This window comes from Notamacropus eugenii, chromosome 5 (genome assembly GCF_028372415.1).
Source record: "Notamacropus eugenii isolate mMacEug1 chromosome 5, mMacEug1.pri_v2, whole genome shotgun sequence".
In the NCBI taxonomy this organism is placed as follows: domain Eukaryota; kingdom Metazoa; phylum Chordata; class Mammalia; order Diprotodontia; family Macropodidae; genus Notamacropus; species Notamacropus eugenii.
Genome location: NC_092876.1, coordinates 266,100,008 through 266,123,385, shown reverse-complemented (window position 1 = coordinate 266,123,385; position 23,378 = coordinate 266,100,008). Strand labels below are relative to the sequence as shown.

At 35.5% G+C, this 23,378-nt stretch overlaps 1 protein-coding gene and 1 long non-coding RNA gene across 4 annotated transcripts in view; one reads left to right on the top strand and one right to left on the bottom strand.

Annotated features, from left to right (window-relative positions):
- The window catches only part of DNAH7 (dynein axonemal heavy chain 7), a 282,757-nt gene that overhangs the window by 137,040 nt on the left and 122,339 nt on the right, over nucleotides 1–23,378 (top strand). For all 3 annotated transcript variants that reach the window (XR_011967739.1, XM_072612713.1, XM_072612714.1), the window contains 5 exons: nucleotides 8,171–8,326; nucleotides 10,787–10,955; nucleotides 13,323–13,449; nucleotides 14,493–14,712; nucleotides 20,913–21,785. Coding sequence is in view for 2 of the 3 variants with exons in the window: in XM_072612713.1 (XP_072468814.1) it covers nucleotides 8,171–8,326; nucleotides 10,787–10,955; nucleotides 13,323–13,449; nucleotides 14,493–14,712; nucleotides 20,913–21,785 (1,545 nt within the window). In the remaining variant the exon portion in view is untranslated. The remainder of the gene's footprint in view (nucleotides 1–8,170; nucleotides 8,327–10,786; nucleotides 10,956–13,322; nucleotides 13,450–14,492; nucleotides 14,713–20,912; nucleotides 21,786–23,378) is intronic.
- LOC140506029 (uncharacterized) overlaps nucleotides 1–23,378 on the bottom strand; it is a 121,934-nt gene that overhangs the window by 28,324 nt on the left and 70,232 nt on the right. Inside the window, exon 2 of the long non-coding RNA XR_011967740.1 lies at nucleotides 14,585–14,662. This is a non-coding gene — a long non-coding RNA (uncharacterized lncRNA). The remainder of the gene's footprint in view (nucleotides 1–14,584; nucleotides 14,663–23,378) is intronic.

Sequence of the window (23,378 nt, the reverse complement as noted above, 5' to 3'; positions counted from 1 at the left end):
TCATATGATCTTCATGACGACTCTGGGAGGTAGGTGCTGTTATGATCCCAATTTTACTGATGAGGAAACTGTAGTAAGCAGAAGTTAAGTTAAGTATCCCAGGGTTTCATTGTGTCAAGGAATGTTAAGAAGTCTCCTGAACTTGTTTTTTTGAGTTGTCATATTTTCTAAAATCACTGGACCTAGAGTATCCAGGAGGCTCTGAATGTATCAAGGATAAAGCCCCACCTTGAGCTGACATAACGTGTTGTTTACATCCCAAGCTGGCCTCCTTGTCTGTCCTTGGGAGTCAAGACAGGTGCAGTCAGTCTGCACTAAGCTGAGAAATTACTTGTACTGCTGAGACTCTTGTAGATAAGCAGATCATCCTATCTTCATGGTCTAGCAGTTCCCAAGGGAAAAGAATGTGGCTTATGATGTTGCCTTGTTCCTCCCCTTTGGGAGGGGTTTTATCCTTTTCCTATTTTTATTACACCTTTCCCTTTCTCATGGCACACTCCTTTGGGTGAAGATTTGTGTTTCTTTTTCCTTCCTTTGTCCTAATATCATAAATATGCGAACTTCTGTATGGGCTCTATATGCATGTTTATTTCTCTTGGACTAAATCTAGTTTTCACCTAAATTCTGTAAAGTTGTGACTCCCTGTTGACAATAGCTGGCAAGTGTCTGAAGTCAGATTTGAATTCAGGTGTTCCTGACTCCAGGCACAGCATTCTATCCACTGCTCCACCAAAACTGCCTCTTGCTTGATGAATTACTTTTTCTCACTCCTCCTTCTGACTGTCCTATTTTCAGTGACAGTTCCATCATTCTCTTTCATCCAGTTTCAAAACTTATTGCCTTTGTCTTTCATTTCTGCCTTGGCCCTTCCCTTTCCACTGCCTCTGCCATAGTCCAGACCTTCGTTGGTTTGGCAGTAGTTTAAAAGTGGTCATCATGCCTATAATTTCTCTTCTGTCTTAAAGCTGTCTTGACATTGCTGTCAGCTTATGTACTTCTGATCTGGTCATTCTCCTTCTAAAAAAGCTTTTCTTGACTATATATTACTTATCAAATGAAGTAAAGACGTTTGTCTTTACCTGGTATTCAAAACTCCCTGTAATCTTTCCCTATTTTTTCTTCCATTCATTTTACCTACTATTTCTACCTTCTGCAGATATCCTATATGATAGCCAAAATGACCTAGTTTTTAATAGCATGGTACAATGGAAGTCATAGGACTTGAGTTCAAATCCTTGGTCTGATACTTATTACCTTGATGATCTTGATAGAGTTATGATCTTGTGATTCAAAATCTGCTTCCATGCTCTCTTATCTTTGCACGTTTGCTCATTTCATTTGAAACTGCCCCCTTTCACTTAGAGCCCTCTTCCTGATTTAGGTCTATCTCTTCATCCTTTAAACGCCACTTCTTTCAAAAATTCTTTCCTAGTATAATCTCAACCAGATATTAGCTCTTCCTACCATAAAGCTCTATAGGAAGAATTCTTAACCTGGATTACACAGGGATCCGGGGAAATATGGATAGATTTCAGAGGGTCCATGAACTTGGATGGAAAAAAGTTACATCTTTATTTCAATCTAATTGTAATCCCATATATTTTATCTTATGCATTTGAAAACATTATTCTTAGAAGGGATAAATAGATTTTACCAGACTACCAAAGGCATCTGTGACACACAAAAAAAGAGTTGAGAAATCCTGTCCTAGCATTTTATAAGAGTAATCATCATGTCCTCCTTTATATTTTAGTTATTTGGGTACTTGTCATATCCCTATAATATAGCTTATACCCTGTAAAAGTAGTGATTGTCTTCTTTGTGTCTCCCACAGCAGCAGTATACAAGATAGATATGCAATGAATATTTGTTGGATTGAATTATATGTAACTGAGATTGAGTAGGAGTCAAGATAGGGAGCATTTTGCTCCCTGCCATCATCAGTGAAGCTGTTGCTATATATTACTACTTTGTTCAAACATTCCTTCTCTCTAGCAAACTCCCACCCTATTTATTCCCCCAGTGATATTGAATCTGCAGCTGCCTAATCTCCCTGCTCCCAGTTCCTATGTCTGGTTCTCTCATCTTCATCAGCCTCAACTCTCTCCTTCCAATGTCTCATTTCTGCTTTACCATATTACTGGCAGTATCAAAGAAAAGAAGGGGGCATATGAAGATAAAGTCAGACCATGGCAAGATTAGTTATGTGGGTAAGAAAGAACAAGAAGCTAGCATGACACATAGGTGACAAGTCTGTGAGATTGGGAAGAAGGTGGTGCCTTTGACAGCAATAGGGAAGTTAGGGAGGAGTGGAGAGTTTGAGGGGGAAGACAGTAATGACATTCATTTTGGACATATTGAATTTAAGATATCATGGGATATCCAATTTGAGATGTCCAATAGACAATTGGAGATATGAGACTGGAGGTCAGCAGAAAGGTTAGAGTTGAGAATGATCAGCATAGAGATGATAACTGAAGCCATTGGAAGTGGTGAAATCACTAATGAAACAGTGTAGAGGAAGAAGAAAATAGGGCCCAGGACTGAGTCCCATGGAATACCTATGACTGATGAGCATGTCCTGGATGGAAATCGAGCCAAGGAGCCTAAGAAAAAGGTGAACCATCAGATCGGTAGGTGGAGAGCCAGTAGAGAGTACTGTCCCAAAAATCTAGAGAAAGAGGGTATCAAGGAAAGGAGAGTGATCATCATATCATATTCTGTAGAGAGGTCAAAAAGGATGAGGACTGAGAAAAGGTCATTAGATTTAGCAATTAAGAGATCACTGGTCAATTTGGAGCAAGTAGTTTCTGTCTAATGATGAGATTGGAAGCCAGATTCTAGCGAGTTAAGAAAAGAATGAGAAGAAAGGAAGTGGCAGCACACGTTAGAGACAGTCTTCCCAAGGAGTTGAGCCACAAAAGGCAGGAGAGATACAGGATGATAGCTTGTGAGAGTTGGAAGGATCAAGTGAAGGATTTTGAGGATAGTATCACATGTCAATTGCAAGCTAACAGGAGGAATAATACTGATCACAAAATAAAATCATTAAATAAAGCAATGCTACTTTAGGAGCACATACAAATCCCATTTCCTAGGTGACTCAAATGAAATATTAATAAAATTATTAAAAGGATTAGTTACTTGGCTAACCCCTTTAATAAGATTTAGTTTACAGCAAGGATAAGGTGAGGGTGGGCAGTTCGGCGGCGCTGCAGTGGATTGAGTTCTGGACATGGAGTCAGGAAGATTCATCTTCTTGAGTTCAAATCTGACCTTTTAAACACTTCCTAGTCATGTGACCCTTGGACAAGTCACTTGACCCTGTTTCTCTCCTTTCTTCCTTTGTAAAATGAGCTGGAGAAGGAAATGGCAAACCATTCCGGTGTCTTCACCAAGAAAATCCCAAATGGGATCACAAAGAATCAGACATAACTGAACAACAACAAAAATGAGGGAACATGTTGATGGATAAATCTTGGGGTGATTTACAAGATGTTAGCTGTATTAAACATCTGTACGTAGCTAATGAGCCCAGAAAGTCATGTAATTTGCATATGCAACCCCAGTCCCAAAATCTTATGTTCTTTATTTGGTGGATGTGCCCCATGCTAGTGTTAAGGGAAAGGTGGAACAGGTGAGAACATAAGAGTGAGCTTTATTCTCTCCCATCTCATCAAGCTTCAAGCTTCTTCAGGTCTTTGGGCCAGCTTTTAGTCTCTTCAGTCTTTTTTTTTTTTAATTTTAGTTTTTTAGTTTTCTTTTAGTAGCATCTGACTCTGCAGTCACTTTAGGTGTTCCTGGCTTCCAGCTTCAAGAGAGGAGGGAGGAAACCAACTTCATTTGAGTTTTCCTTCAGGAAAAGACTGAGAAGAAGCTGACAGGAGAAGAGCTGGCACCATCATGTCCCTTTCCCTAGCTTGCTATATTAGAGACTCTGGGAATTTCCCCTTGGATGAGAGCCAAGACTTTCTTGCTTGATTGAGCTGAGTTACCTCCCCTACAATGGGAGAAATCTTTTACTCTGTATTGTCTGGTATATATCCTCCTATGTATACTTTCTCTGATTTCTGTTTTGCTATTCAACGTGGATAAATGGGTTTCATGACTACCTACTATGTGTATTCCCTGTGGAATTGCTATTTGGTGGGAAAGGAATCAAGCCTTGGATATAAAACTTGGGGTCCTCCTTTCCCCAATAATGAAATAACAGTCAGATTAAACCTAGTTTAGATTAAACCTGAAAGCCACATCCCCCACTCTAATATATAAGGATCAAAAAGATATAATATTAGCCCAGAATTTCCTTTCTTACTGAGGTTATGGTAATACATAGTGATAGCCTCTGGCCCCCAATTCATGCTCCCCATCCTGGCAGGAGTTAAAATCTCACTTGGAAAAAGTAGGATTAGAAGAGGTTAACGAGGTCTATTCTGCTTCCATTTGAGCCACACAGTGACACCCCATGTTACATATGAGGTACAGCCCTTGCCCCATATAAATAATTAAACCTAAAATTCAATTTGGCTTAAGACTTAAAATTGAGAGTTTCTATGTTATAGAGGAGATCAAGAGAGTTGATGTAAAACCTAGAAAGGTTTTGACTTCAAATTCCAAATGAGACACCAACTATCTCTGTCACTTCTCAGTGCTTTAAGAAATTTTCTAATTCTGTCAGTTGTAGAGAAGGTGCCAATCTATTATACTTCTTCAGCCTTCCCCTTTCAGTAAGAGAAGTCCTTCTATCTGATTGTTAGCATAATTTCCTTAAAGACACTAGACCTTTCTGTTTAACTATTGCCCAATAAATAGACATCAGACAACTTTACTGTGTTATGGTTACTAGCAAAACTATACTTGGAATGCATGTAAATTAAAATATATTGTCTGGAAACTGTCTCTTATTTGACTATAGCCAAGCACATGTCCTGAGAGAGGATCAGCAAGATACTTATAAAATCATGCTACCTGAAGTACTTCTCTTAGAACTGAATTTTAAGTTCACTGAAGTTCTACTTTCATTATGAATAATATTTCTATTTTAAACACATTAAATATAATATTTCTATTTTAAACTCATTCTACTTTGTTCTCAGATATTATTTTTTATTACTTCTATTCCATTATAATCTATCTCATGTGTATGTGTATATAGAATAGGATAGGTTAAAATATAAATTATATTTGTGCTAGTTAGGCTCTAGAGATCAATGATATTTTGATGGACATTTATCAGGAATGGAAGGAGTTGAAGAAAAGGAAACATATTTAGAGATTTAAATTCTAATTAACATTTTCAATAGCTTCTATATAGCCTTGAACTAGACATCACTCTTTAGTAAATGAGAGGAAGAAGTAAAATATCAAGGAAAACAGAAATCACATGAATATGTATGATAGTATGCTTCTAGACTCCTGCCTCATGTAAACAACATAGAGTTTGTGTTGGGTCTGCCCGTAGCCATAATTAAAACTCACCTGAATTAATTAAAGTTATGAATCAATCTCATATCAATTAGTCATACTTAAATAGTACTTTAAAAATACAACCATGGTAACTCACCGTGGCAAGGAAGTGACCCCAGTTATCACTTGTATGCCAGTGGTAGATACTAGAGAAAGGAAAAAATAACAGTAGTGTCAGCTGCCTAAAGTATGAACTTAAGTTCAGCGTCCTTCATCATCAAATTGGCTGAAGTGTGTGTGTGTGTGTGTGTGTGTGTATGTGTGTACACAACTCCAGAAGACTATCTATCAAGTAATAAAGGATTTGCAGTCTGTGTCAGTGAAGTGAATGAACACACGAACGTTTGAATTATTGAAGAATTTAATCCATTTAGAAAAATTAGAATGACAAAAGTGTAAACTTTTAACTTTCATGTCAAGATAATATCACACAAACACACAAAAATCAAAGAATGATGTCTTTAATTAGTCCATTTTAAAATTGATCAGATGGTAGGTATTTCATATTTCTTAGTGTAGAGAGTAGAAACAATAATGCTTGAGAGCATACTATTGCATTATGGAAAGAAATCTAAATGAAATGAAATCTAAATCAGTCGTTAAAGAAATCTATTTAGGCTATTATTCACAGGAAGCCTTTTCCTTCTTAATTCTATTTCCTACCTTCTGTTGATTATTATCCATTCATTCTGCATATAGCTTATTTGTATAGTCCATTTTCATGTTATTTCTCCTGTATTGGGAGTTCTTCAAGGACAGGAACCATCTTCTACCATCCTTTGTACCCTCAGTGCTCATTGTACAGTGCCAAGCATGTATTAGTGTTGTTGCTGAGTTTTCAGTCACGTCTGACTCTTGGTGACCCCATTTGGGGTTTTCTTGGCAAAGATACTGGAGCATTTGCCATTTCTTTCCCCAGTTCCTTTTGCAGATGAGGAAACTGCCCAGGGTCACACAGCTGGTGTCTGAGACCAGATCTGAATTCAGGAAGATGAGTCTTCCTGACTCCAGGCCTAGCTCTCTATCCACTCTACCACTTTGTAACCCACCTAACACATAGTAGGCCCGTAATAATAAATATTTATTAACTGATCAACAAATAGGCTTTTTCACTTTAATCAAAACCATGCTTCAAGTGATTTTCAAACGTCATAGCTCACGTAGAACATTTAAGGGATTCGACGATAAGGTAGATTATATTAATCACATAATGTTTTTGGCTTTTTTTTCCTATTGTCTTTCCTAATAAGGAGTTGGGGTTGGAATACGAGGGCAAGGGAAGATAGGGAAAGGATCACAAAAAGAAAACCAAAGAAAGGAAAGGCAGTCATTGAGGGATCTTTTTTTAAATGTAAAGAGAACAGATGAGATGTTAGAATAAGACCAAACAAGTAGGACAGCCTTGAATCTGTAAGTTGATGTTATGTCCTTAAAAAGAAACCAGGATGTGGATAAGAGAACTTCAGTTTCATGTGCTTTTTCTGTTCTCCCTCTCTCCATATCCATATCCATACACACACACACACACACACACACACACACACACACATACATACATATACATATATATGTATGCAAATGCTCATTCTATTGGATGTTTCGAGTTTGAAATACAAATTAAAATTTAAAAAATTAAAATACGTCTTAAAATGTTTAAAGAAATTTTATCCAATTTAAAAAATCTATCACATTTGAAAAATCTTATTTGTAGTATTATGATTTAATAGTATCTTTATTCATACAAAGTGAGGTGAAAACTCAGTGAGGATAATCAAGCCCATTCTCTCTTTCCCTCAGTTCATTCAACTAGCTTTGTCTAGAATGATATTTCAGCACTTGAATTTTTAAAAAAATCTTCTTAAAACTTGTCACTTTATTTTGTATGTGTAGGTCTTCTCTTTGTCACATGTTTTACTTAAAGATATTCTGCTTTTAGAAGTCATTCTTCTTGGAATAATGTAAGCCAAACATAGCTCCTTGTCAGTTTCAAAAGTTGTACTTTGCTACCATAAAATATTAAACCAATTTTTAATTGCAGAAGACAATTACTGAATTGGTCAACCCTGAACAAACTGGTTCCAAAACTACCTTTGATAAAGCAGCCTACAAATCATTGGTCCTCTTGTATTAGAAAAAGATAGATAAAGCGTTTATTGAGTGCTTACTGTATTTCAAAACTGTGAAACTCACTGGGATTACAAATAAAAGCAAATAGAAAAGAGCCTGCCCTTAAGGAACTTAGGGTCTAAAGGGAGAAGATAAACACACAAAAGGGAACTGGAAGGTAGAGAAGTCTAGGGAGTCAGTTTTTACTCTGCCATTTTTGGCTAATTTCAAATATCTTCCAAATTTTTATGAAAGGGTTTGGGTCAGAAATATTTAAAGCTCCTGAGTATTTATAATGAGGCAAGACTGGGCTTATTGCACACACAAATAGCCATGCATATATGTACATACATATCAGCATAATCTACAGGTGATATGATTGAGTCTCTAAAGAATTGCTTTTTTAAGGAAATCCAATTTAACATCAACATTTTAAAACTCAACCTATTACCCCGTGATTTGTAATATAATTAAATCATGCTTAAAGTTGTTATGAAACCTCTATCTGTTGAGTTTCAGGCATTGGTAATGATGTTTACTCTTGTTTGAAAATGCTTAAATTTACAAATTATAAATACACTATTTTTTCCTGTTACAGAATTTTCTTTTAAATAGTCTGGACAAAGACATCTATAAACCCCTGCTAATTAACTTCTCAGCACAGACTACTGCAGCTCAAACTCAGAACATCATCATGTCAAAGCTAGACAAAAGGCGAAAGGGAGTTTTCGGTCCTCCTCTGGGCAAGAGAATGGTAATGTATCCCTTTTCCTACATATACAATATGTAAATTGCTACTTGTATGCAGTTATCATTAGAACAAGTTGTATTTTTAAAGGACTAACAAAGTCTAGATCGACATAGGATTTATATTTTTCTATTTAGTTTGTAATGAGAAAAAATGAGTACAAAACCTATTGCACTGATGTGAAAATTATGGTGATGGAAATTTTGATTAGGATTATTACTCAACAGAAAAGATGTAATATTAAAGGCATGTATCTGTTCTAGTTGAAATAAGGATAATTTTCTACTTCCTTTTTGTTCCCTATTTTTATTTCCTCTGATAATTTTCCTCTGATAATTTATTTCCTTTCTGATAATGCCTTCTTTCAGATTATCTTCATATATTCTATATGTGTATGTATTTAGGTTCATTATACATGATATAATATATACGCACGTGTGTGTGTTGCACACCTAGATATTTATGTACTGTGTCCCCTATTCAAATATGTGCTCTTTCAAAACAAAGACTATTTTTTGTCTTTCTTTGTATCCCCAGCACTTAGCCCAGTGCCTGATACACAGTAAGTACTTAATAAATGCTAGCTGACTGTTTCACCAGCCTCCAAAGCCTCAGACTGTCTTATTACCATCGGAATAAAATGGCCCATCTATGCTCCCTACTTTCTCTTTATTGACTTTATAGTAAAAAATAATCAGAATTAACCACATTTTTATGCATTTAAAACAAAATTGTATATTACAATTTAAGTCATAATTCAGATTAAAAGACATGCATATAAAGTCATGTAATTCAAACAAAAAAAGTATTCCTTCCTCGAGAGTAGAGTATTTGACAAAATTATATGCACAATTATCTTTACTATTTATTTGACTTTACCCCCTTGGGTAAAGTCTTGTTTCCCTTTAGTGAAACAAATAGAATTGCTCTATAAATGATTGCTTGTTTATGCTCCTTATAGATTTCCTTAACCTGTCTTAAATTACAAGATAATAAAGCCCAGTTGGCAAGAATGATTTTGTTTCACATTGCCAAGATACATACGTAGTATAAATTGATGTAATTCAGCCAACCTTAATTGTTAACTACTCAGTGATAGGCATTGAGTTCTAGCTGTCGAACCTGTTTATAGACAGAAATGAGTCTTTTCCGTTTACAGTTTGACTGGTGGGGTAGAAAGGTAGAAGGAAGACTTTTTTTTAGGATTAAAGAGATTCGAATACTTAACTCTATAGGCTGATGAAAAGCAATCAGTGGAGCAGGAAAGATTAAAAATGCCTGAGAGAGGTGATAATTCATGGAACAAGGTGCTGCAGAAGGAGGAAAAGTGCAGATTGAAGACCTGGCTTTGACAAGGAGTTGTCCTTCAAGACAGGATGGATAGGGGATAAAATGAGTGAAGACACTGAGAAATTCCTGGTATATGTTGAGAAGAGTTAAAAGAGTTAATCCAGTTTTCCCTCATGAAGTAGTAGGCTTCTTGGTATGCTTTCATTGTGGTGAGTGGGCTCTTAAAAGAGGAAAAGGTTTGAAGTAATCACTATATAGAATGAGAGTTTTACAAATACATAGGCATAGTTATAGAGCTTCACATTTTTCCTGTGTTTTTTTTTTATGAGTTTTTTAGAGGCAACATAATATAGTGGAAAGGGAACTGGATTTAGAGCATAGTACTTGGGTTCAAATTCCATCTCTGTCGCTTAATACTCCTGTAATCTTGGTCAAGCCACTAATCTTTTGGGGGCCCCAGTTTCCTCATCTATAAAATGATGGGATTGGACTAGATGGCTCTGAGGTGACTTCCAACTCTAAATCATAGATTTTTAGGATCCTAAGTAGTTGTTTTTTTTATCAGCAAGGCACTGTGCTAGGTTATGGAGATACCAGGATAAAAATGAAACAGTCCTTATCCTGAAAAAGTTTCCATTCTTTCTATCAGGAGTACATAATACATATGCAGACAAGAATAATGCAAAGTAGTTTGAGGAAGAAAAGAGCTTTCACACCTGGGATAAGCAGAAAAGGCTGTACAACATAAATGGTAGCTGAGTTTAGGACTGAAATAAAAGGATTCTGAGAAGTACAGATGAGGCGAGAGTTGTTCTAGGCAAAGGAGTGGGGGATGGATCAGACAACTTGGGTGACTAGTTAGAAGTAGAGATGGACTGTCAAGTTTGGAAGCAGCTAGAAGTCTAGTTTGACTGAAATAGAGAATATGTGAAAAAGACAGATGTAAAGGCAGATTTTAGCCAAATTGTATAAGCGCCAGCTTTAAATGCCAGGTTAAGAAATTTATATTTTGTCCCACAATTAATAGGGAGCCACTAAAGGTTTTTGAGCAGAAGAGTGTACCTCAAGATTTTTCTCTATGTTTATCTAAATAAAAATGATATGAAATATTTAGCACAATGACTCTGAAATTTGGGTTATAATCTAGGATTCTCATGTTTTTAATTAAATTTTTAGGTTGTCTTTGTAGATGATGTAAACATGCCAGCTCGGGAAGTATATGGGGCTCAGCCACCAGTTGAATTACTTCGTCAGTGGTTAGATCACTGGAACTGGTATGATCTCAAAGACTGCTCCATGATTAAACTAGTGGACATTCAAATCATGTGTGCTATGGGACCTCCAGGTTAGTTTTCTCTGAATTGCTATTTAAAAAACAAACAAACATAGTATCCTGCAGACAGTATGAGTTCTCCAACCCACCCCTCTTCCTACTTTGAACAGGTTGGAATTTCACTGATTCATCTGTACATTGGTCATATACGAGCTTTGCTCCCAGCCTTTATATATGCATATATGTGCATGTGTGTAATGTTTAATTTTTTAATTATAGCTTACCAAATATCAACCCACATTAACATTTCAGCATCCAGAGAACAACATAAAGGGAGTATATATGAAACTGTGAACTTCTATTATGTAGTTTTAAAGACCTACATTAAATTTTAACACAGTAATACCAAAATTCCCCTGCTTTTCTGCATCCCCTTTTGAACTTCCAGAATTCTGTTCTTTTCTCTACATTTTTTAATGCTGCACTGGTGCTCCTTTTTTTCCTTTTTCATCTGTCACTACCCATCGGCTCCCTACCACCACTCCAATCTGATTAATATTTTAATTTACATAGAATAGTGCTTTATGTGGACGCTATGTGCTAGACGTTATCAATCTGTAGATGATTTTCATTGGCACTGTTCCCATCACTAGGGCACTAGGCCAAATTGCAAAGTTGACCAAGATTGTTTTTGGAAGCCCTTCTTTTTCTTTTTTCTACCATCTAATACTCACTCTTGCATCCTTCTTAGGCACCCAGCACACTCCTGCTGCCTCCTAACCCTGTCCAAAGCTCATTATTGTGGCTTCCTTAAAACCTGCTCTTGCTGGTGCATCCCATTCTTCTCAATTACCCTTCTATTTCCTTCCTTCCCAGTTAAAAAAATCATATTCCACAGAGCTCAGTTCACCTTTTTTTTTTTTTTAAAGGTCAATTAAATTTTAGCCAGTCTGGTTAAAGTAATTCAGAGTAATTGATCAACTCTGGGAATGATTGATAAGCTTGGGCTTCACTCACCATAGGTATATTTGCAAACAGAAGTTTGTTGACCCAAATACGTATCTAAGTGGTGGAATATATGTGCGAGATATTTTTGAGTAGGGACACACTCCCAGTTCCATGGACTCCCTCTAAGCTTCCATCCCTTTTTTTATGCCATTCCACGGCCCTCTGGGGCAGAATAATATTGTCAGGCTAGGGCCAAAGGATTCTACAACCTGTAGAGTCATATTTTTTTGATGAGAGAACATACTTCCTGTTTGGTCCCTGTACGGAGGGAAAGAAGACAAAGCTGAGTCTAGAAAACCTCCTCCATACAGCTAGGCACCAGGCTGTGTTTCTACAGGGCACACATACACATGACTTCCAAAAATATGTATGGTACAGGGGAAGGAAAACTGAATATGGTGTTAGAGGACCTGGAGTAAATTTGGCTCTGTTGCTTACTGAGGCAACTTGGACAAGTGGCATGGAGTCTCTGGTTTTAAATTTCCGCATCTATAAAATGGGGCAGAAGTTGTGGGGAACGCACCAGCAAGGTGCCTTTAGGCTCTCAAGCTATGGACCTTACATTAAATCCATAGATTCAGTTCCTCCTGTTGCATGAATTTGTTTTGTCAGGTTTTTCAGGAACATAATCCCTATGTTACACAAATCTGATAGTTTTAAATTTGCATTTACATGAAAGATACATTAGGAAGTGATTTCACATTTTAAAAATCCTTTACAAAAAGATTTGCCAAAGGATTATTTTAACAAATTTCCCCAGTGTGTACGAAATATGATATAATTTTAAATATTTTCTGAAACATATATATCAATTATATATAGTAAGGTTTAATGTTTTCATTATTATCTGAAGTAGATACTAAGGCCTCACATTTTGATATTTTACTCTTTTTATAACATTTGATGAGTATAATCCAATAGGTAAGTAAAATTAGGTAACCATACAAGCTACTTGATCAAAACTCAAGGAAATTCACTTTTTGGAGAGTTTGGAGAATGCTGAGTTTCTGGCTATATCAATATAGACAAATTGGATTTTAGTCTTATTCACTGACAGATTTAAGGTTTAATCTGATGCTTCTGGTCTCTAATGCAGGGATTAGCCATGTAAATGTACCATGAAAAACAAAACCATTGAATTTGTCTGTCAGATCTGATTTCCCCTGGAGATTTCAACCTAACCTAAGACAAAGTCCACAGAACTACAGATGCCAGTTGTTCTGATAAAGTGAAAACAACGCCACAGTCTAAAGCTATCCAGACACTGTCAACTTGGCTAAAATTGATTAGATGTCTGTTTACCATTTGCTTCAATCTATTCTGTGTAAATTTTACCATCTGGCAAGTTTCTTCATCATGTACAATCTTAAAAATTAAATCAGCACTTAGAAGTTTCATTTTATTATTAACATTAGACTTTCCGATATTTAGGTGGTGGCAGAAATCCAGTCACTCCTCGATATATGCGGCATTTTAATATGATCACCATTAATGAATTTAATGATACTGCCATGTATACAATTTTCTCTAGAATCTTAAACTGGCATTTCAATATTTGGTAAGTAGATTTCTTTTTTGTGGAGAATTGTAAAATCCATGGATAACCCATAGAACATGTTTCCTGGAGTTCTAATATAAGTGGCACAAAATTCATCGCCAAAGACACCTTAACCGTAAATGCATGTTAGGTTGAGCTATCCTAGTGGTCCATAATACTATGGCCATCTCTCACATTTACTCAGAGATAATGGTGAAGAAGGAAGCTGCACTGATTCCTAATCAGGATACCACAGAAACAAAGAATCAGTCTTCAAAAACTAATATTCCACCTACACATTTCTGGCTCCCTCCCCCTCTCTCCCTTAACATGTCCCTTCCTCCTTCTCTCTCTGTGTCTGTGTCTGTGTCTGTGTCTGTGTCTCTGTCTCTGTCTGTCTGTCTGTCTGTCTGTCTGTCTGTCTGTCTCTCTCTCTCTCTCTCTCTCTCACTCTCACTTTCTCTCTTTGAATGGAGAGATCACTGGATCAGAGTACCTCAGCTACAGGCCTAATGCTGTTGATTATATGAGTGAGTTTAGAAAGTCCTTTAATATCCCTTATTTGTGAAATCAGGAAGAACATTCCAAATCATCTCTAAAATTTCTTCCAGCTCTAAATCCTATCCTCCTTTTTCCTTTTCTCTTTACCTTCTGACTAATTTTCATCACAGAGAATTAGCTACAACCATGTCATAGAAGGAAGTATTTCATTATTGGGAGAAGTTCTGACTTCAAGGCCTAATCTAGTTTCTTATCTATTAGTTCTACAACTCACTACCTTAGTGACCTTGAATAAGTTACATACAATAAAAATAACGTATACCTTACTGATTTTCTAGGATTGCCATGACTGTCCATTAAGAGTACAAATTTGAAATAGCTTTGAAAGAAACAAAGTATTATTATTATCCTTATTATTGTCATTGGCCCTATTATTTTGGGAGTCAAAGACTTTGAACTCTTCAGAAATAAATATATCATCACCATCATCAAGTGTCTCCATCTTTGTTTTAACAGTGCAATGTACCCTGTGCTTTCCTTACACTTTTTCTTATGTTATTTAGCTACAGCTTCCCGTCAGAGTTTTCAGAATTGACTGACATGATTGTCAATAGCACTATGGTTGTGTATAAGGAAGCAATGAAGAATCTCTTACCAACTCCAGCTAAATCACACTACCTGTTCAACCTGCGTGATTTCTCTCGTGTCATTCAGGGCGTTTGTTTGTCAAGACCTGAAAGCACAGAAGACCAAAATGTAATCAAGCGCCTTTGGGTACATGAGGTAAATGTTCACGTGACAGAAGCTTGACAATACTGGGCAAAGAAATGTATTACCTAAACATTGCGATGAGCAGTTCAGTCATTCTACTTCACTCATTCAACCAAGATACTTTGAGTAATAACTATTTGCAAGGTATTGTGCTAGGCATTGTGAGGACACAAGGATGAAATGTGTAGTTGTCATCACGAAAAGAGAACCTTCAGATTGCTGACAGAAGTTTTCCCTTTTCACTGAAGTGTTTTGGTGTGGTGTGCATGTCATAGATGTTTGAAAATTATCTTTTTCTCTTTTTTGAAATTTCCTCCATCCTTCTTATTGATTTTTAGAAGGTGATGCTTCTGACAATCTCTTTAATTATATTATCTTTTTAGTTTGACTTCTAATTAGCTCTGGAGAAGGAACAATTTTATTATATAAACTGCTTTTATTTTACTAATGTGCTTATTTTCATTATTGAAATGTAGACTTGGGTGGTAATAGAATTGTAAACCAACCTACTCTTCATTAATGCACAGTGATTGTATATATGTGCTTAATGAGTATTTATCAAACTGAATTTTCAGATCTTATAGTTTAATGGAAAAAAGTCTTGCACTTATGCTTCATTGTGCTATGGAGGTGACTCTTGAATCCTATGTTAGTGGAGAATAAACCCTGGAAAATTTTTCAATGGTGTAAAGGATTCAAGTATTGTTCCAGTGACCAATCCAATCTGCCCTCCCTGGAAGAAGCTAAATTAGCTAACAAATGAGAGTCAGCCCACTAGCTGACAACTTTTTTGGCTGTGGCTGAATCAAGAAAATAGAGAAAACTTTTAAATGACCCTCCCTCTCTGCATCTCTCTTCTCCATGGTAACAGTGGTGGAGTAACAGAAAAGGGCAATAGGTTCCAAGAACTGCCCCATTTTTTAGTCTGTCCATACATGGTAACTTAACTGGCAATATGCTAAATATCTTATTTGTCCAATGACCAACATATCAATATCTAAGCTAAGTCAAACTGAAAAAATCAATAGATTTTTGTTATGATAAACAAAATCAGAAGAAAAGAAGTTGTAACTACATGGAAGGATGGGTCCATTACTCTCTTTAGAGAGGCTAGCAAAGTTGATGAACTTTGTTTCAAGAAACATCATTTCATGAGATACTTGTTCTTTTTGTCTTCAAGTTTCTGTGATGAACCTAAGCAAAAAGGTTCTTGTGAAGATAACTGCAGCAGCATCTAATGCTGAGGATAAGAAGTTAAATTTGACCATGATTTTGCCAAATCTTCTAAACCAAACCAACTTATAATTTGATATTTGATTACTTCAGTAAAAACCTGAGTACAGAAGAGGATAACAAAAAAAAAAGTTTATTTGAAAACATGGCTCAGATTTGAGAAATAAAAGTGGCCAAAAGCTTGTGAACTACTCAGGAGTCTCATGTCTACCAGAAAAGTGTTACAAGATTCTGGACATGGGAAGGGAATAAGCATTTATTAAGTGCCTGCTATGGTACCAGGCTATCTCATTTAATCAAGCAAATGATTCTCCACACAAAATTCAAAATAATGAAATTGACTGCCTCTTAATAAGCAGGAAGTTACTGGTTATGTTAGAATCACCTACCTATACTACTGTCCAACCAGTAAGTAATTAGAGTGAAGGTCAAAATCAACACCAAATTATGGAACATCATGAAGCAGTAGCCTCAGGCTGACCTTATTCTACTGAACCATTGATGCTAAAAATTGAGAAATAGAAAAAAGCCAAGATATTCCTTATAGTATCACCATTTCTTATAAAAAGTCTTAATATAAAAATTACCTATACATCATGGAGAATAAAAGGGGCCTAGGGACAAGTTTAATTCAACAAATACCCAGTCTTCTTGGCAAGCCATGAGAGATAGAAGCCTAGAAAAACACTATTATAAAAGACAAACTAATTTATAAAATACTACTAGGAGGATGGTGATATATTATGAGCAGTATTTCTTTTCTAAATTAGCAAAAAGCAACAGAAGTAAAAAAAAAATTCACAGAAAACTTGGAATGAGACCGAAATAATAACAACTCACATTTACATATTACTATGAGCTTTGCAGTGTGTTAAATTTGCATTCATTGTCTCATTTAACGCTCAGTGAGCCACATTATCCCAAGAGCATACATGCAAGGAAATAGCTCAAGGACAACAAAGAATGGTAAAATGGGACAAACAGGTCAATATTTATTTGATGATCTATTTTTATTGGAATCAACAAAGCAACCACCCACCACACTTGGACACTTGTGTTCTAGTCATCAATGTGCTGTATATGAAGTAGAAATGGCTTTTAGGGAAGAATAACAAAACAGCAAACTGAGGAAGTCTGTACTGAAGGTGATATTAATCTTGGAAACAAAAAAGAATTGCTTTACAGTTATCTCAAAGAGGGAAAGTTGCAAACTCCATGAGAACAGGGATGACATTTTGTTTTATTTAAAATAATATCTCAGCATATTTTCTTGGATGATAGTAAATTTTCCATAGATATTTTTGAATTAATATTATAATCTATAATAATTATACCATGTAAATGCAAATGGAAAAATTAATTACACATTGTAGTTTAGGCTTAATTTTATTTATAAACTCTTTTCTTGTAAATTTCAATAACTTGGATTAGCTATTATGATTTTATTCAAGTTTTCAGATTTTATTTTAGGAAATTAAGGAAAGATATTTTTATGGACTCAATCAAATTCTTGCAACTTTTTACTTCCCATTTGACTGATACTCAGATTATATCTATATGATTCCAAAACAGTTAATTGGTACATTCAATTCAGTGACTACTGCTATGTAGACAAAAAAAAAACCAGTTGACTGTGTACATTTTTGATGTTCAACAATTTTTTTAGGGACACAGAGGCATGGCCCTAGGTAGAACTGAGCCTTTTTTTGAGGGAAACATTTTAAAATAATTACACAAAGACTTGCCTTTTTAAAAATAGAACACACTGAATAATACATCTTTTTTTTTGGCCGTTACTCTCTGTCTTGGTTATTGTGATTTAAGACCAGTAAACAAGAAGCCAAAGACTTATAGACTACCTGTGCCTTGCAGAAGGCTCATGAAAAAGAAAATCAGAGGGCATTGTCATGGTCTTCTCTAGCAACATTTGAAGAAATTAAATTAACAGTTTCTTAACAGAAAAGAAACAGATACAACAATCATTTCAGTTGACTTTGAGGAGCAGTATCACTAGTTGGTGAGAGTAAGGTCAAAGACAATGCCAAATTAGGAGAATGGGGGAAGGATAGATATAAAAATATACTGTCATATTATAGCAACTCCAGCCTGACCTGTTAAGCAAGCTATCAACACAGAAAAATTTTTAGCTGTAGAAGAAAAGGGACAAAATTAAGACACTGAATCTGCTGATCACAGTTTATTAGAAGAGTTTCATGAATCTAAAGCAATCACAACAATGGAGAGGATGGAGGTACCTCAGAGAGTGAATTTTCATCTTTTTACCAAGTAGAGACATGGCAGTCAAGGGAAACATCAGTGGAGAGTACAAACACATTTGTAAAACGTTTTGGACAAGTGTGACAGAAGCTGAGCAGTGTCATCTAACAAAGCAAAAAATATTTAAGAAGAAAGTGAGCCTCTAAGGAGCTTGATGTGAAATCCAATTAATCCAGATTATTCCAAGAGCATTTGTGTAACTGAAAGGTGCACAACAAATGCATGAAATACAATAGATCTGTCATGGTTCTGTAATGATCTGTTTTCACTTACAGCGATAAGTGGAAAGGCAATGACCAAATTGTGCTACCTCAGTACCAATATACTCTTAGAAGCAGCATCAATTGAACTTAGATAAAACTGGAAAGAGAAGTTGAACCTAGAGCAAATAAGTTCTTGAGGATACAAATTTCAAAGATACTCAGAAATCAATTTTTATATTTATTTTATTTTTAATTTAGGAGATAAAACAAACATTTCCATAACATAGTAGAATAAAAAAGTTGATTATACATGAAACTGTGAATCTGTTACGTACAACTTGCTATTCTTTTTAAATATATATAACAATTCTCCAATTGATAAATGGTCAAAGGATATGAACAGACACTTTTCAGAGGAAGAAATTGAAGATTTCTATAGTCATGAAAAAATGCTCTACATCACTATTGATAAGAGAGATGCAAATCAAAACAACTCTGAGATACTACTTCAGAACTATCAGATTGGCTAACATGACAAAACAGGATGATGATAAATGTTGGAGAAATGTGGGAGAGTTGGAACACTAATTCATTGTTGGTGGAGCTGTGAGTTGATCCAACCATTCTGGAGAGCAATTTGGAACTATGCCCAAAGGGCTACAAAAATGTACATACCTTTGGACCCAGCAATATCACTTCTAGGACTGTATCCCCAAAAGATCATAAAAATGGGAAAGGGTCCCACATGTACAAAAATATTTATAGCAACTCTCTTTGTGGTGGCCAAAAACTGGAAATCAAGGGGATGGCCATCAATTGAGGAATGGCTGAACAAATTATGATATATGAATGTAATGGAATACTACTGTGCTATAAGAAATGATGAACAGGAAGATTTCAGAGAGGCCTGGAAAGACTTATATGATCTGATGCTGAATGAAAGGAGCAGAACCAGGAGAACTTTGTACACAGCAACAACCACAGTGTGTGAGGAATTTTTTCTGGTAGACTTAGTACTTCATTGCAATGCAAGGACTTAAAAAATTCCCAATGGTCTTTTAAGGCACAATGCCTTCCATATCCAGAGAAAGAACTATGGAATTCAATCGCAGAGTGTAACAGAACATTTTCTTTTGTATTACGTTTTGGTTTGTTATGTGATTTCTCCCATTCATTTTAGTTCTTCTACACTGCATGACTATAGTGAAAATGTATTTAATAGGAATGTATGTGTAGAACCTGTATAAAATTGTATGCCATCTCTGGGAGGCAGGGGGAAAGGAGGTAGAGGGAGAGAAAAAAAATCTAAGTTATATGGTAGAGATTGTAGAACACTGACAGCAGATTAAAATAATAAATAAATATCATCAAGTTATCATGTAAATTTCTTTTTTCTCCCTCTTCCCTACTATAGAGATGGCTACCTTTAGACACAAATATGTACGTGTAGGTAAAGTCATTCTATACATATTTCTATTTATCAGTTCTTTCTCTGAATGTAGATAGCATCTTTCTTCATAGGTCCTTTGCAGTTAATTTTCATATTCACAGTGGTCAGAATGACTTAGGTGTGTTCTTAAAACAACATTGCTGTTGCTGTATACAACATTCTCTTGATTCTGTTCATTTTCCTCTTCGTTATTTCATGCAAGTCTATTCATGTTTTTCTAAAATCAACAAGCTCATCATTTCTTAAAGCATAGTAGTATGCCTTCATGAAATCAATTTTAAAGATATCTCAATGAATTGAAGATTCCAAAAGGGTGGAAAAAAGCATAAATGGTGCTTCCACCAAAAAAAGTGACTGAAACTGCCGGTGTCTACTGACTCATATTCTTACTTTCTTATCTCTAAAAATATTTATAAAATTAGTTTATGTTAGTTTAATTAGCTTAAATAGTAAGGTTCTTCAAATGCTTCTTTGCAGATGATTCATTCCTATTAATTGCATACCTTGGAACCTTATAAAGATTCCGCAATTAATTACTCAGGGATGCAAAGGAGATTGGTCAAACTATCCATAGTAGAAAAATGAAGTAGCGAAATTAATTTTGGCCAGATTATGACATCCCCAGATGACATATGCCATAGATATGATGCAATTTCATTAATATCTTCACTCTCTTTATTCAACAAAGATTTTTTGAATTGAAAAATTCACCTAATGACTAGCCTTCTGTTTATGAGCCAGTCTTTCAATACTTAGTCTGGCTGTTGAATGACAGACACATGTTTGTCACTAGGCCTATACTAGCCTTTCTAGAACTTGGTAAAACCCATTGGATCTTTCACTTAGCTGAAATAGTCTTAAAGAATCCAAGGTCACTCCCAAACCACAGTGAATTATGTGAAAAGAAATTTAGTAGAGAAAAATATTCCTGGAAACCTATGGAAATTTTCTTGAATTTTTCCATGATCTTTTCTTTAAATTAACCTTATTAAAGTACCAATAAAACAAAATAACTTTTGATACTGAATATTTTCTTTTGTATTATTTAGTTACTTCGAGTATATTATGATCGTCTACTAGATCATGCAGATCGAGCTTGGCTTGTGAGTTATATAGAGGAAGTGATGGAAACTCACTTGGAGGAAAATTTTCATGAACTTTTTAAAGCTTTGGACTTTGATGGTGATGGAGTGGTGGAAGAAGACGACTTACGCAGTTTAATGTTTTGTGATTTCCATGATCCCAGAAGGGAAGACACTAATTACAGGGAAATCAGTGATGTGGACAATCTGCGAGTTGTGGTTGAAGGTCATCTTGAAGAATATAATAATATGACTAAAAAAACCATGCAGCTTGTATTATTCCGATTTGCCATAGAACACATAAGCAGAATTTCCAGGATCCTTAAGCAACCTCGAAGTCACGCTCTTCTGGTTGGTGTTGGAGGCAGTGGTAGACAGTCAGTCACCCGGTTAGCTGCCCATATGGCTGATTATACAGTTTTCCAGGTTGAAATATCCAAAAGTTATGGGACTTATGAGTGGCATGAAGATTTAAAACTTATCTTAAGAAAATCATCCGAAGGAGAGATGCAGGGTGTTTTCTTGTTTACAGACACACAGATTAAAAGAGAATCATTTCTAGAAGATATTAACAATTTGCTAAATGCAGGGGAAGTTCCAAATCTTTTTCCACCAGATGAAAAGCAAGAAATATGTGAAAAGATGCGTCAGATAGATCGCCAGCGGGATAGAACAAAACAGACAGATGGTAGTCCCATAGCTCTTTTTAACATGTTCATTGATCGCTGTCGAGATCAACTCCATGTGGTCCTGGCCATGAGTCCAATTGGAGATGCATTCCGTAATCGTCTTCGAAAATTTCCAGCTCTCGTTAATTGCTGCACCATTGACTGGTTTCAGGTATTGTTTTATAAATTTTTAATTTCCATGTTCATCTGTAGAAACTCAAATCTGCCTTATGTTATATTTTCTTATTACACAAAAGTCATTTTAGTAAAATGTCCTAATTAGATAAAGTGAAAAGTAAAAAATATTCTCATCTGAGAAATCAAGGTAATAAAGAAATTATCCATTAATCCCTTTTTAATCACAAAAGTTACTATATTAATGAAAATTTCAGTGAGTATAAATATGTAAAAATAATTACCCTAGTTCTCCTATCTCAGCTGTGTAATTTTCTAGGGATGCAAAATAAAGAAAATTTTCCATTGAGTGTTCATGTGTAAAGACGAGGAATATAATCTCCAGTTCCTAAACAATATTATGAAGCCTGTTTACAACTATCCCCACATTTCATGACCTTGTCATCACTCAAAAACTATTTCTTATACATATATCCTCAGGAACATAGTTGTTCCACATTTCTCCCACCTCCAGTTTCCTATATCCCTTGTCATATTGTTTTAACAATAACAATACATTCAAGCAATCTTCTTAAGTACAAAACAAACTGCTATAAGCTGGATAACTTTTAATTAAGGACCAACTATATACAATAAATAATTATAGGCATTTAAAGTAGCTACAGAATTCAGCTTTTACTGTAATTCCTTAACATGAAAACTCCAATGATATGTGCTTTCTAAAACATCAGTTGTCATGACCTACAACCTTCCTGTATAGATTTAAGGACAGGTGCCTTTACCTCTTCTGGTATATACTAATCCTACCCAACTAAGCCCTCATGACCCATTGAACAGTCTTCCTGACCCCATCTACTCTAAGGGCAGTTCCCTGCCCTCTTAATCATTTATTGGACAGATCACTGGTTTTCTGTCCATTCCCTGAACATCTAGCTGTGACCTATATCTACTTAGAAACAGGTCCTTATATTTTATTCTCCATTTATGCCTAGAATTCTGCATACTTAGATACTTTGTCTCCTTGACATTAGTCCCATCAAATTTAGTGTCATTTCTTATGGCTAATCTCCTGGCTTTCTCCATTCAGCTCACTTAATTTTCTGGGTTTACTGACATACATATCACTTTATATTTGAAGCATGTTAAAAAAAGAAGAGACGATTAAGTCTATACATATATGTGTATGCAAATATGCTTGTGTATGTATGACCTGATAACACTAAACACTAGCATCATACCCTAGACATAAAATTAGAAATACATTGACAATGACTGAGACCTAAGGGAAAGAGAAAACCAGAGAAGGTAATACCCAAACTGGCAAAGGCACAGATTTTTTTTTTCTGCCCCATTCTTTTTATTCTCCTGAAGATTATAACCATGTTTTCCATGAACAGTAGTCTCCCATTGGGGACTCAAAGAAACTAAGATTCAGTTTCATTCCTTTTAATCCGGTCCCCCTTTCACTTCTCCCACTAGGAATTGTCCCAAATATCAGGTCCAAATGGTTTCATCAATGTTTTCTCCTATATAGTAGACTTGTATGGACCCAGTCATTCCATAAAAAGAATATATTTATGGCTACGTAGAAAGAAAGCTGAGCAATAATAATTCTGCTAATAGAAGCAAG